Source organism: Oreochromis niloticus, linkage group LG20 (assembly GCF_001858045.2).
Source record: "Oreochromis niloticus isolate F11D_XX linkage group LG20, O_niloticus_UMD_NMBU, whole genome shotgun sequence".
NCBI lineage: Eukaryota > Metazoa > Chordata > Actinopteri > Cichliformes > Cichlidae > Oreochromis > Oreochromis niloticus.
Window position 1 is genome coordinate 9,495,032 of NC_031984.2, and position 14,385 is coordinate 9,509,416.

The 14,385-nt window shown below is 41.5% G+C and overlaps 1 protein-coding gene and 1 long non-coding RNA gene across 3 annotated transcripts; one reads left to right on the forward strand and one right to left on the reverse strand.

Moving 5' to 3' along the window:
- Positions 1 to 55: 55 nt before the first annotated feature.
- On the reverse strand, positions 56 to 2,843 carry LOC109196232 (uncharacterized). Its single transcript, XR_002057730.2, has 2 exons — positions 1,974 to 2,843; positions 56 to 1,124 (listed from the first exon to the last, which is right to left on the reverse strand). It is a non-coding gene; the product is annotated as an uncharacterized LOC109196232 (long non-coding RNA).
- Positions 1,033 to 11,122, forward strand: tamalin (trafficking regulator and scaffold protein tamalin). 2 transcript variants are annotated; one of them, XM_003438902.5, is made up of 8 exons: positions 1,033 to 1,378; positions 3,307 to 3,359; positions 4,728 to 4,782; positions 6,519 to 6,621; positions 7,724 to 7,817; positions 8,901 to 8,967; positions 9,786 to 9,852; positions 10,288 to 11,122. In XM_003438902.5, the coding sequence occupies exons 1-8, from the start codon at positions 1,184 to 1,186 to the stop codon at positions 10,764 to 10,766; spliced, it is 1,113 nt and encodes a 370-aa protein (XP_003438950.1). In that variant the 5' UTR covers positions 1,033 to 1,183; the 3' UTR covers positions 10,767 to 11,122. The 2 variants fall into 2 exon arrangements, with proteins under 2 accessions (XP_003438950.1, XP_025757471.1); XM_025901686.1 differs by lacking the exon at positions 1,033 to 1,378 and adding an exon at positions 3,051 to 3,194.
- Positions 11,123 to 14,385: the final 3,263 nt, after the last annotated feature.

Genomic DNA, 14,385 nt, shown 5'->3' on the forward strand with positions numbered 1-14,385 from the left:
GGATCTATAATCTGTTCAGATTTCCCCCTGCTGAATTTTAACAAGTAATAAAAACACTAAATTTGCAACTAAAGGTTGGCTTGAAAGCAACAAATGCTGCCTTCACAGCAATGTGTGCACTAACAACATGATGACACACCTGTGGAAACTCTGTCAATGGCTGGTGGTCACAATGGTTTACACAACTGTACTGCAAACAGTCGGCCACACAGAAAATTATGTAAGACCCCAGGTTTCTAATGAAATTTACACAAGATTATTTCTGCAAGGCACATTTGCTTTTTTGCAGCTTCTCCCTCATTTGAAATATTCCCAATTGATGAATGAGCAAATACTCAAAGCAGCTTTTCAATGTTATTAAAGAAAAATAAGCAAAATCGTTTTAAACTTTTAACAAAAGGATAGAAAATCATCAGTCAACTTATTGAACTGGATTGATTCATAATGCATGCACTGGTAATAAACATAAATGAAAACCCTCCTGCTTCACCTTATCAGAGGATTTAAATCCATCCAAATGGTCCTGCTGCCTGGGTTCAGATCCAGCACTCATTTGCAGCAGGCTTAATCTCTTTTGGCAAAAGAGTCATTAAGATTTCTAAAGACAGAAGGAAGCTGAAGTGATCTAACATTCAAACTGCTACCAATTAGTATAAGAAGCTGAGGTATTTCAGCTGATAATTTTGTCTGATATTCTATTTTTGGTCTGTTAAAAATCAGAAGTATCGTTTTGTCCTACCAGTTGACCCTATAGTGAAAATATTTAGTCTGCAACCATATAAAAAGTAAATAAGCGGAAACTCTGTCTTCTTGTCTGGAATTTTTGGATTACATTTTTTAGCTACTGGTCGATTTTCTTTCAATCAGCTAAGAAACTAATGACATTTATTTATTTGTATCTTGGTAAACACTGTTTGCTGTTGTTTCAATGCGAAACAGAAATGATCCGAGGTGCACTTGAAGGCACCGCGGAGGAGGCAAGTCCCTGTCGCTATTGGCAGTCATTTGTGTTTCTCAAAACAGTCCCCGCCTCCAAACTATTCAAAGGAAACAAGAGAAATTGTAGTTGGCTCCACGCTGAAGCTCCAAACTCGGTCAGCATCTCCCTCGGCAGGTTTCAGACTCTGTGGGAGGACAACAAGAAAGTTATTTTTACTTTTTTCAGTTTTCATTTTCAACAACAATGACGTTCAGGAGGCTGAAGAAGGTGAACTCCAATGGACCGGAGAGCGGTCCCGCATCTCAAGACGACATTTATTTCCCTTCGTCAAAGTCGGACAGCTGCAGGACTATGGACACACCGAGCAACTCCTCGGAGGTTTACAACTACAAGACCCTGGCTTACTCGGGGGGGACGCTGCCCAGAAACTACAAAAAGGTATTGCTGCTGTTCCTGTTAAATGTTTATTTGCTGAATGTACCTGCAAAAGTTTCTTTTTTGGCAGGTACACTCATTAATTAAAGTTTTATTAAATTTATTCAGTGCTTTTTCAACTTACAAGGCAAAAATCATTTACACAGTAATTTCTGTATGTTTCCTATTAGTCCTTTTATTACTTATTATTTAAGCAGAGACTGTAAGCTTATTAAAAGGGTTATCAAGTTATTGTATCCAGTGAGTGGCTGGTCGGCGCCACACAGGACATCTTATAGCAGCCCATCTCGGGGCACGGGTGCCCACCCAGACTCTGAATCTTATGCTGTATGAAACAGATTTCGCCCATGTTCTTCATACCTGAAATGATCATCATACCTTAAAATCTTTATCTGGATGAAAGTGATCTCTAAGATTAAACACATTTTTCTGAAACGCATGACTGATAAGTTTTTGTTGTAACAGGTTACAAAAGCAAATTTGCATTTGATGATTCATAGAAAGTTTGTCACTGTAGTCATTTTAACAGTAAGTTGCATCAGAGCTACAGGATGCGCTACAGAGTTCGGAGGGACGTGCTTATTTGCTTAAAACTTACAGCAGTCAGTCATAGTATGCAGATCACCTGCCCGGATCTTTCCCTTCGGGATGTTTGTCTTCTTCCTCCTTCCTTCCCTGAGCCGTTTTGCAGTTAGGGACAGCCGTTGACTTTGGGGCAGGTAGGTGGGGGTGGGTCAGTATGAGGATCAGTGTGATCATTGTTATTCACATCACCTGCCGTGGTTTGAATGTTGTGGCTGATTGTGATCTGATTGGTTATAAATTGGCCTCGAGTCTTCTTATTTCAGGGGAAATGATTTTAACCCCTGGCCTACATATTAGTCTGGATTTGAGGAATGGTTTCAGACAGCCCTCATCCTTTAGTCCATGTTGCGTAAAGCTTGATGTTTATACTGTAAATTTGTTTGGCTACTGCATCAGTCACTTTTATTTTCCTCTCATGAAGCTGATTTCAGTGAATTCTCTTACTCGACTTGCTTTGGAGTTTTCTGCCCGAAGAGCACATCAGAGTTGGAAAAACTCCTTTCACAGTGTCCTGTTGTGACTGAGGCACAGTTAAACCCACACACATACACTAGAGCGACGGGTTACAACACAGCATTGTGTACACTCGGGGATGGAGATCCTGCTCGAGCCACCCCTGTTGGTCTCTCTGGGTATTTGGGAATAAATGCACTCATTGAGACTCCTCTGGGTCAATTCTGTAAGTGTTGGGACATAAAGAAAGCAACATTTTACTACCCAGAGAGACTGTAGCACAAAGCAGCCTTTCATTGGAGCGGGATTTGAAAATGATTGAGCTGGAACAGAGGTGGATTGATTCAAGTGATTTTAGTGGAGCCTTCTGGACAGATACCTGCCTTATTTACACAGTTAGGTGGGGCAGGGACCTGAACTGCTCCTGCTGGTGAGTTGGCTTTTCTCTCAATGCTGTTATTGTGCTCCGTTCTCACCTCTCTGTCTTATTTGCTTCTTTTAATAGACTGCACTTGCTGTAAACAGCGCTCCAGTTTTTAGATTGGTTGACAGCCTGTGCCTGAAGGCGGCCAATTTGCTGTTATGCGTAGTAGGTATGCGTGCAACTCTTGTTTTGATGTCATGAGCAATGAGTAGACAGAGCAGCAGTCACGCATTTCTGGTTTCGTCAACAATGTCTCCATGCTGGCATGCTGGTTAAATAGCTTAAGAATACCAAAACACTCTTGGCTCATTATTCGAGACGACTGGACGGACTGGCTGCTGATCGCTGATGTGCTCAGTAGGTGTGCCTAGGAAATGCTCGGGGGGAAGGGGGGAAATCCTCGTGAGTAAACTTGAAGCTACGCAGGTGTGTGACATGCTTCACATCTTGTTTCGTTTTCTCCTTGCAGGGTGGCGGCTTACAGAAGTGGAAACCCCTTACGCAGACGCCAGAACCACAAAGGTACAACATCCCTCATCTTTCTCTGATATTTCTCTTTGGACTTTTTTATTTTTTCCCTCTCACTGTGCCTTCACATGAATTCTTTCACGGTGGCATCTTCCTCAGAAAAATGATTCAGGGCGAGCAGCCTCATATCAGAGTGAATGGCAGTCATTCAAACAGGGGGATCGCTGATTAAAGCCATTGTTAAGGGAGGTTATAAATATTCATTGAGCCTCGTTGAGCTTCACTCCAACAGGCCGTTGTACTGTTACTGTACGTCTGCATGTGACGTCCGCATGCTCCTGCATACAGAGGAAGTCCTGTGCAGCCAGTGGAGTTGCATTGTTATGCAGTTTAGTTAAGGATGCAGAGAAACACAGACATTAACCTCTCGCTGACTTTCACTCCTCCTTCCTCTTGTATTTGATGTACATAAAAGGCTGTTTTATGGATGAGTCAGAATAAACATCATTAAGCTATGTTCGAATGAGCTATAAAACCTCTAAAACCATAACCCATACTTTTATTATTGGACTGTGCTAGAATAGATTTGCACCATAGTTTATTTATCTCATTCTGGGCAGCCTACTTCATGGTTCCTTCCCCCCACTTCGATCTTGTGGTTCTAACTTTATCTGACTTGCTGCAACTTAAGAAGTCGAAAAAAAAATTCCACACTGTTTGTCAACCTTTATTGACAGAAAGATGATGTAAGCCTCTAAAGGATATCCCCGCTCTTTAACATCATACAGTGTCATACCCTGACCTTATCATTTCAAACTGACCATGTCTAGTATAAGCATACACCATTGAATAAATTACAGAAGACTACGAGTTTAGAGATAAAACTAAAAAGCTGTGATTGTTGTTCATGTAACCCCCATCAAACTTTTAAAAAAGGAAAGGACATTTATGCCTCTGCTGTATTGGAAACAGTGAAAACGTCTCCTTAACTATATCCTAGTGTTCAAGGCGACATCTATAAATGTCCTATTTTGTCCAAATTGTAGTATAAAACCCATTCATCCGCCCATTGTCGTAACTAAATGTCCCATTCAGGGTCGTGGAGTTGCTGGAGCTGATTCCAGCTATAATTGGGTACAGCCTTGATAAAACCTCCCCTTGTTTACCCATCGTTTATTGAGATTATTTGTACTGGTGAACATTTTTATTTTGCTTGATTCTACAACTGAATCAGAAGGTGAATACCTCCTTTAAGGCTAAAAAGAAGTAGGCATCAACTGTTAGACCGACATGACACGATCACTTGATCTTTTCACTGCTACCTTTAAAAACATAAAAGAAACAGTGCTGGCTGCAGCAAACCCAGAGGAGAGTTTGTCCTGTTAACAGTGACAAAATGTTCCTTTTATCGTTTTATTTTAGGAAGGTGGTGGTCCTGGAGAAAAAAGAAGAGGAGGCATTTGGTTTTGAGATTCAGGTAAGTTTGGGAGTGATATTTGGGGGGGTACTTCTCGAGTACCACTTTCACGATGCGCCACTATCTTTGTCCACACATGATAAAACCTAAGTGACAGAAGCTTGTACATCCTGTTCTGTGTAGGAAAGGTCACACATCAGTCAATACATCAATAAACCCGTTGATGTTAATCCCATGACTGTGGAGATGCTTTTATTTTTACTTTTTCTCCCAGCATCTGTATTTTGAGCAGTGTGGTTTATTCACATGCCTTCCATGTAATACCTGCCCCGCTCTGCCCTGCTCAGCAGACAGAAACTTTTCACTTTTGACCTCAGTTTGTCTCTGATCTCGCTCATGTGCCCTGAAGCTGCCTACCTCACAATATCGGCTCTGTTGCTCAGGCCTCATTCTTTAAATAGTTTGCTAAATGATTAAAGCGTGTGAGTACATCTTCACATTATCGTGCTTTGGCGGTCTTTTTAGACTTCTTGGACTGAAGTACTTCTTTGAGGAAGCGACATAACTATATTGTTCTATTTCTGGATTTTTGCTGCACGTTCCCACCCTTCCTGACCAGAAGGAAGTGAGATCATGAGGACAAGTTTGATGCTACACAGAGAAAGAGATGGAGAAAGACAAATTTAGAGACTTTTTTTTTGTTTGTTTTTTTTTCCCTCGCTGTCTGCTCTGTTAATACTGGGAGCCGAGGATCGAGCACATCAATGTGATATTTGCATTTGAAACAATATTTGCATGCTTGCGTGAGAAAGAAACGAGCAGCAGGCTCAGGCTGATTTGAATAGGATACAATCTGTCAGGCTGAATTCGGGAGCAGATAGACTTTATAACTTGAATTTAATTTTATGAGATGCTTCGTTTTCTTTTTTCTCTCAGCTGGAAATTGGTTTTCTTTGTAAGGTAGAAGCTCCTTCAGCAGCAGCATGCTGACTAACAGTTTTGCTACTAGGGGAAGTCTATGTTCTGCAGTGGTCTGACCTTCTGTAGAGGAGCTGTGGTGACAGAAACAAGGAAGAGCATGCAAATATGTATGGAAGTTACAAAAACGGTTGCCAGAACAACAAAATATTTGGCCTTTGGGTTTAAGTAATGCTCACGTCATGTGGTTAAGTTAAAGTAGCAAATACAACCCAATATCCTGGAGTCAGAGTGAAGTTTTCAAAAGTAAATAGTACTTGTTATAGAGGACATTTCTTACCCTCCAGTAATTTACAACAATTACTTTTTTGGCAAAAAAAAAAAGTAAAATCAATCTTGTCACTGTTCACTTGTAGCAGTTAATAAAACCCAACGACTGGTTATGAAATTGGTCATGTGATGATAGAACAGTAAGAGTTTTTACAACTGTAATTTATCTTTTTGTGTTTTATTATCTTTATAACCGTAGCTTTTCAAATTATTATTACAGTACTTCCTTTTGACATTTAGTGGTGTATAGTAGTTGATTTGTGACCTGTGAGGATCAGGGCATTAAAATAACTTCGGTGTCGCGCATCAACCAGGCATGTTTCATCAGACGAGGAAGAAAACCTCATTTGCTTCTTTGCGTCACATCTCCGCGTGTTCAGTGATATCTTCTTTCCTGCATTGTCTGTCATGACTTCCTCTGCCGGTTATTCAGTGGCTTTTCAGCGTTGCCACATTCTTTTACAACACCTAGTACCTAGAGTGGGAAATTTTTTTGGTGTGTGTGTGTGAGTTCCTTTTATTCAGTGTGATTTTTCTGTCTCCTTCAGACTTACGGTCTTCACCATCAGGACCAAAACTCTGTAGAGATGTGTACGTTTGTGTGTAAGGTCCACAACGACAGCCCGGCTCAGCAAGCAGGACTTACAGTTGGTAAGCAAACTTCCTCCTTCTGTATGTTTTCCTCTTTTTATCTGAGCTGTATTTAAGCCTAAAATAACCTGGAAAAAAAAAACTTGAAATAGACTCGAGGGGAAGCGAGCGTGACATGAGGCTTCGGTTCAGGTCGTTGTATGCCAGCTGACGCTTGTGTAACGTGCGTCAACATAAGCACTCGTGAGTTTTTGTTTGTTGTTTAGGGAAGTACAAACAAGACTGTATCCCTACTCATTTTTCCCAGTCAACAAACAAGCTGTTGATCGACTACTCCTCACCAACGTGGCATATGACACAAAAGCAAATTAACTTTAATGGAAGTGATATTTTTAATGTCTGGCTTCCTTTTTAAAAAACAAAATAAAATGAATTTAAAAAAAATGGAAAAACAGAAGTCAAAATTTGGGCTAATTTGTTATAACTAATTAATTAAACCAGGAAGTGCATTCATATGTTGTGGTTTAAGAGGACTGGGGAAAGACAAGAAAATATTTTTTTAAAGTGAACTGTGAATTGTCTCAGTTTTTGAAACTTGTGATTGGTCAGTCACAAGTTGTCCACACCCAGTGTTATGTTTCCATTATGTCAAAAAAAGAGGGAAGGAGATTATGTGCTGATGCTCTTACCGCCTATTTTCTTCAACCTGCGTCTGTCACTTTAGTTTCACTTCCTAAATTCCTTGCATGCTTGCTCTATTGTCCCCCCCCCCACTCTCCATCTTGCTGTGAACACAATGACTTCATTGCAGTGGGGATTTTTTTTTTCTTTTTTTTTTTTTTGAAAGGTCAAAGTAGGCTAAAATCTCACAAAAGATGATGTCACATGAGTATCCACGCCACATCTTTTCCTGCTTTGATGAAACTGAAGTAGAACTTAGTGACATACGCGACTTTACAGCTACCCAGATGTAAACGGTTTAATGCCAAGTAAATGCTTTTCTGCGGTCCTGTGATGAGCCATATGCCACGAAGATGCGAATTAGTCCTCCCACATTTGTCTTGCACATGTGTTGAGGTTTCATTCAGAAGCGTGCCTCATCTGGCTGCTTCGTGAGGCGCGGCTGGTTAACATACATGTTTGTATATTTGTGTTTGTGCAGGGGACACCATCGCAAGTGTGAACGAGGCCACCGTGGAGGGGTTTCGACACAAGGAGATCGTTCAGCTCATCAGAGCCAGTGGGAACTCGCTCAGGTACACAGACTCACAAAGACCAACAACAGTGGCTTCAAAACACTTTTCTCAGAATTTGTTAATACGTGTGCTCAGCTCATCCCGGTGGCTAAACGCTTGAGAGAGCTGACAGGATGCTCACTTCATGGTTCACCTCTCTAACTTAAAAAACAAAAGTGAATGTGTTTCACATGGGAACAGAAACCAAATAAGTTTGAAAGCTAACAGAGGGCCGAATCAGGAAAGATGAGAATAATTTGTCACAAAAGTGCAGTTTCGGTTTTGGGATTAACGTCAGAGAGGCGGTTTATCCTGAATTCTGTTAAGGTAACATGAAAGATGTTAGTTACAGTTTTTCATTAACAATGCAGATGGTGAACATTTGCGCGTGCATGAAACGTGGCAGTTTGCTTTTATTGTCAGTTGCATAAATGTTCAGTAGGATAGGAAAACAATCAGAAGATGCTATTTCTGTTTTTGGAGTCCAGGAAAAACTTGAAAAATAATTGAGGTTAACTTAAAAATCCTTCTGTATTGTACTCATTTAACTCTCTTAGAATAATTTGTCTGCCTCAGCTTTAGTATCTGGCACATCGCCGTTTAGAGTCCTTATCTGTCGGTGTGCTGAGTGGGTGTTTTTAATTTGAACCACAGTCTTCTTCAACCCCCTTCTCTGCTTGTAAAAGATTAAAAGGAAAGTTAGCATGGTGTAAGATTCTCTGAGCTGATGCAGAAGAAGTGAGGCGAACCGCATCAGAGCGCCAGTGTAGACACACTTTACAGACTGACATCATCAAATTATACTTGCAGTTCAAGTCAGTAAAAGCTGTTAGAGTGAAAACAAGCTCTGTAAGTTGTTCTCTCGCTCATGTTATTTGAACAGATTTGCGGCACTTAAGTGGAAACTGTGTGTGTTTCTTATTCTCCCCCCTTGCTTGTAAACCAAACCCGTTCCTGTTACTAACTTTATGAAAAGAGCCTTTCATATGGTCAAGTTTTATTTATTTATTTCTTTTTTTAAATCACTGTTTTCTGCCCTTGTAGTTTTTATGTGCTTCCTGCTACGCCTGTTAACTCTACTGCCTTCTGGTTTTTTGTTTAAAGGCTGGAGACGGTTTACAGTGACTCAATTCGAAAAGCTGAACTAGAGGCCCGGCTGCAGTATCTAAAGGTGAGTTTTTCACTGTTTGTCAGTGGTGAGTCAGAACGGATGAGCGTCCAGCAGCCTCTCTCACACACACGCACCCGCTTAAACATTAAGTTACATGCTAGATATAGACACCACACCTCCCTCCCTCCACACCTGTCCCTCCAGCAGCACCGCCACCTGTTACATTAGCAGTTTGTGCAGCAGGCCCACTGATGGCTGCACACATTCTTGACTCGAGCTGCCTGTGAAGTGGCCTTAAGTGAGCGAGCTTTCCCCCAAGATTACAGCAGCTGTCCTTTTTCTAATCCTCAGCGACACAGCTGCTTTGTGAGAGAATAAACCAACATTTTAAAACACGGCACCCTGCTGCTGAACGTGCCACGTTTGACGCACAAGATGAAGTAAATGTTGATGTGTAAATAAATGTGACGTGGTTGTTGACTCATTTATGAAAAGATGGAGGGGAGAAAAAAAAAAAAAAAGTGAAATGAGTGAAGGCCACTTGTGTAACGATGGCAAGTCTAGACTTCAGTTAACAATCTATGACATGTCATCTTCAACTTAGTTTTAGTCTGTAGCTTCTAATTCTAGCCATGTGGCATATGGTTGCCTGCTCAATTATTCATTATTATTATCATTATTGTTATTATTTTCATTATTATTATTATTATTATTATTATTATTATTATTTTTAGTTTAGTACACCTGTGGTGTGGGCTCAGATGATCTGGCTTTATTGCTATTAAAGGTTGCATATGAGGGTGCTGGATCTCCTGTCTGTATGTTGTGTTTTGTTTTTTGAATTGTAATCAATTCCAATATCTTGTGTTGTCTTTTAGCAAACGCTTCATGAGAAATGGGATGAATATCGCTCGCTGATGGTGCAGGAGCAGCGCCTTGTTCATGGTAGGTGATTTTTGGCCTTGTGCAGTTAAACTTGTACATGCATACAGAGTTTGCATTCTTCTATTCTACTTTATTACTACTTTTTCCAGATCCAGACAAGATTCCAAAATGTAGTCAAATTCCAGGTCACACTAAATCCCAAATTTAAAAAACAAACCATAAATTAATTAAAAACAAGTTCATGTACATGTATCTAGAACATTAACAACTTCTTGAGGGGGGGAGAATCAGGATGTGTATGACTGCTGCTTTGCAGGAAGTCCTGAGTACATGGTAGAAAACAAACAGCTTGTTGCTATAGTCGGGTGGTCGCTTGTCCAAAATGAGGCAAACAAGACTCACAGAAAATTAAAGCAGTGTTTTTCATTTATTAGTCATGCTTTCTTTACAATTGGTCATTTTCCTGTGTCCTCACATTGCCCTTCTTCTCCGCAGGTATAGTAATGAGTGATGCTGCCTTGTATGAGTCCCTGGAGTCAGCCGGTGTGTACGGCAGCCTCGGCACTCCAAGCCCTGCGCTTCAGAGAGCCCTGCACTGCACAGGCAGCACCAGCAGCAGCGCCAGCTTTCTCAGCACGGCCACAGAGGACGACCCTCTCTACCAAACCTGCATATATCAGGCGGATGGCAGCGTGGACTCTGACAGTGCAGAAAAAAAGAAAGAACAGTTACCGAAGCTGCAACGCCTCCGGCCGGCCAGCGAGTTCTTTTCAACGACCAAGACGCAGCTGACACGCAGCGCCAGCACTCGCAGCTACGTAAAAGGATCTTCGTCGTCGTCGTCGTCCGTTCCGGGGGAGAAGCAGGGAGGCACGCTGCAGAGGAAGCCCAAACAGAAAAGCTTCCGCAGACGCCTCCTCAAATTCATCCCCGGCTTGAACCGACCACTGGAGGAGGAGGAGAGCAAACTGTGAGCAGCAAACAGAGCCGTTCACAGAGAGCAGAACTAAAGACTTAAAGTAATAATTACTGCCAAACTAAAGTGCCAAAGAAAACAGCAAGCAGCCCCAAAGAGTGAAGAATTTAAGACCAAAGTGTATTGGTTCTGTAGTTGCACCTCTTCCTGTTTAAATGGGTAGACCAATGGACATTTAGCTACATTCGGTAGCATTCAGTGTTTTATGGCTGTACATAAGTTTTTCTTTTTGTTTGTTCTAAGTTATTTATTTATTTTTGCATGTTCAGTTTATGTTCAGAATGATGTCTCAGTTTGTACTGCATGCAGAAGTTTAATTTTGACAGCTGAATAAAACACCAATGATAATTGTAATTGTGTAGCAGAACATTTTGTAAAAAACAACTTTGATAATGACTTCAGATGACTCAGGCTGATCATATTTTATCTTCTCTACTCGAGGTCACGGTTCCCCAAAATAAAAACTGTGGCTGATGATTATATGCGCATTATTTTGTGCAGAACTTGCTTGAAAAGCTATTTTCCTCCCCAAGCCACAACTGTTTGTGGGAATTGTAGCTGCCAAGCTTAAATTAGTGCCAAGACCCCGAGTGTACACACAATCTGTAATTTCCCCTGGTGGAGATGTGCCCTGCTCCATGTGATGCTTTTAAATATAGTAAACCTTTATAATTTCACAACTCCTCCACCGTTTAAGAATGTTATCAGCCGAGTTCTGGAGGTTAGCGTGCGGCTTGGGATGCTTTAGGCTTTTTTGTGGTGTGAGATATCCAGAATGGCGGCTGTTGTATCTGCTCTGACACAGTTTATTGTTGCGAGAATAGTGAGGAATGTGCAGAGAAAGGCATGACCCAGAATTCCAAACACAACCGCTTTCTTTCAGCTCCTGCAGGCGAATGCCGATTCCTACTCTTCCACACTCCCATATTCCCATGGCGGCTTCAGTTGTCCAAGGGCTCGCTGGGTGTTGGGGTGTGTGAGCGTTTGTTGGGCGGGGGTCGCTTGGAGTCTTTTCATTCCTGGCTCCCAGCTGACCTATGAGGTCATGGTGGTCACTCTCTCATTGGCTCTGTTGGGTTGATCCCTTTTGTCCTCTGCTGCTCGTTCACAGATGCATTAGGAGTGACGATGCTGGTGAGCGATGGTATGTGGACATGTGTCAAAGCCAGGCCCTCTCATCCTCGTTTATATAGTGAGAAGGAGAAGCAGTGGAAAGGACATCGTTATAAAGGATTGTTATGCGTGTCTGCTGGTGCTTGAAATATGGGGTTGGAGTGAGTGGGCCAAATGTGTAACGAGGGTTTAATTAGTCAAGATAATTGTTTTTAGTGCACAATGTGTGGAAGAGCTATATAACAGAGATGTGGGGCCCAAACAAGCAGGCTGCAGTTGATACTCGGCAATTAACATCACAGGAGATTAGGCTAGGCGTGTGGTTGCTGTTGCAAATATTTGCATGACACCCACAAGCTTAAAGGCTGCTGTTGACGTAAAAACTTAATGGAGAATTTGTTTGTCTTTGCACAAGTGGGTTTGACAGGTTTACTTCAGTTTCTGCTTTTTGTGCTTCCTGAACTAATTACTAATATACTTAACTGCCATCTCTACTGTCACAATAGTTTATGACAATGCTTAGTACGCTGGATTATAAATTTTCTTCCCTTACAATGTTTAAGAGGAAAAGCAGCTTCAGAATTGGGAGTAGCTGATGCAGGCTACAAAGACCATTCAAATAGTCAACAATCGAGGTAAAAGCTACAATAAAAACTCCTCATTCATGACTGCAAAACAGTAAAGTATTGCCATAAAGCAAAAGCTGTGATTGTTTAGTCATGACTGAGACTGTAAATTACCATTCTCATATTTATTTGATCAATAAAACTCAAGAAAAATTACAGCATACATCTGAATAGACCGGTCCAGAAGACTCCCTGTATAAACATGTATAAGTATGTTTTCAGGTGTTTGCTGAATGACAAACATTTATTTAGGTTACATAACAGTTCAGTGCCCTGTCTGTAGGGTAACTGCTTTATTATTGCAGCTGTAGTGTACATGAATAAAGGGAAATTAACAGAATATTTTCCCGTTTTTTTTTTATATCACGCCTCGTCTTGAGATGTTTCTACTCAATAAATAAAAACAAACAAACAAAAAACTCTCCAACGCGGAACGTGAGATTTTTTATTACTTTAGAGTTTTCTAGCTTAAATTTCCACTTCCCTGCATCTGAAGTGTGAGATGATCGGCCACTGGGAGCAGACTAATGTATGCTAATGTATGTAGGATGATGTCACTTGAGGTGAAGTCAGGTGATTCTGCAGACTGCAAGATTTGGAAATGACCTCTGGGGCCAGCTCCTGTGAGATGCCTTTAAAGGCATTATTGAGAATTTTCAGTTGTGTATGTGTAAATTGTTTGTCCTGTTCTTGTCATACTTAGTGTGAGTTCCCTCCAGACCAGGGGTGTCAGACATGTGGCCTGAAGGTGAGAACCGACCCCGAATCCAGATTACTAAATACTAATTGCTTAATAACCTCAGAAAGCATGATAATTATGGTAAGTCAATAATAGCTTCAGTTCTACAGCTCTTGGCCTGAAAAGTATTTCTAGGTCTTGAGAATGTCTTTGACTCATAACGGGTAAAATACTGTGCTTGTTTATCCATCCATCCATTCGCTTCCGCTTATCCTTTCCAGGGTCGCGGGGGGGCACTGGAGCCTATCCCAGCTGTCATAGGGCGAGAGGCGGGGTACACCCTGGACAGGTCGCCAGTCTGTCGCAGGGCCAACACACAGGGACAGACAACCATTCACGCTCACATTCACACCTAGTGACAATTTGGATTATCCAGTTAACCTAGCCCCTCAAACTGCATGTCTTTGGACGGTGGGAGGAAGCCGGAGTACCCGGAGGGAACCCACGCAAACACGGGGAGAACATGCAAACTCCACACAGAAAGACCCCGGCCTGATGGTGGAATTGAACTCAGGACCTTCTTGCTGTGCGGCAACAGTGCTAACCACCGTGCCACCGTGCTTGTTTAGATTCACTCATTGTCAATGTGTAAAAAATGCACAAAGAAATCCTGCACACTACCAAGAACCTTAGCTCAGGTGTGCATAGAAGACAAAATAGCACACTTGTTCAGCAAAACACACACAGTTCCATATATTCTTGTATGCTTAAGATAGTAAAAATGCCCATAGCAGTTTTATTGCACTTGTGTAAGAAAATTGTGTATATATAGTAAACAATAAATAGTGTGGCCCTGGGTGCTTGTAGATTTGATGTGTTATTGATTTTAGTGTGGGTGATTTCAGAGCAGAGCTCAGTGTGATGCATCTGAGATTAATCGTGCAGTGCATGCTTTGATGGATCGGAAATGTTTGCCTGAGGGCTGACATTCAAACAGATGATGGGCAGGGTGAGATGAGTGCTTTAGGATGCAGTGTACTTTCAGCGGGCAGTGTGATCTGTCGTTGAGAGCAGAGACTCCCTTCTTATCTGCTGCAGAGTTTCAAAAACTTCTACCCGAGAAGATTTTGTGGCTTTGTAGATGGACGTTAAACTGTAATGCTCGTGCATTAGGAAATCTTGTTAAAATTACAGTTATA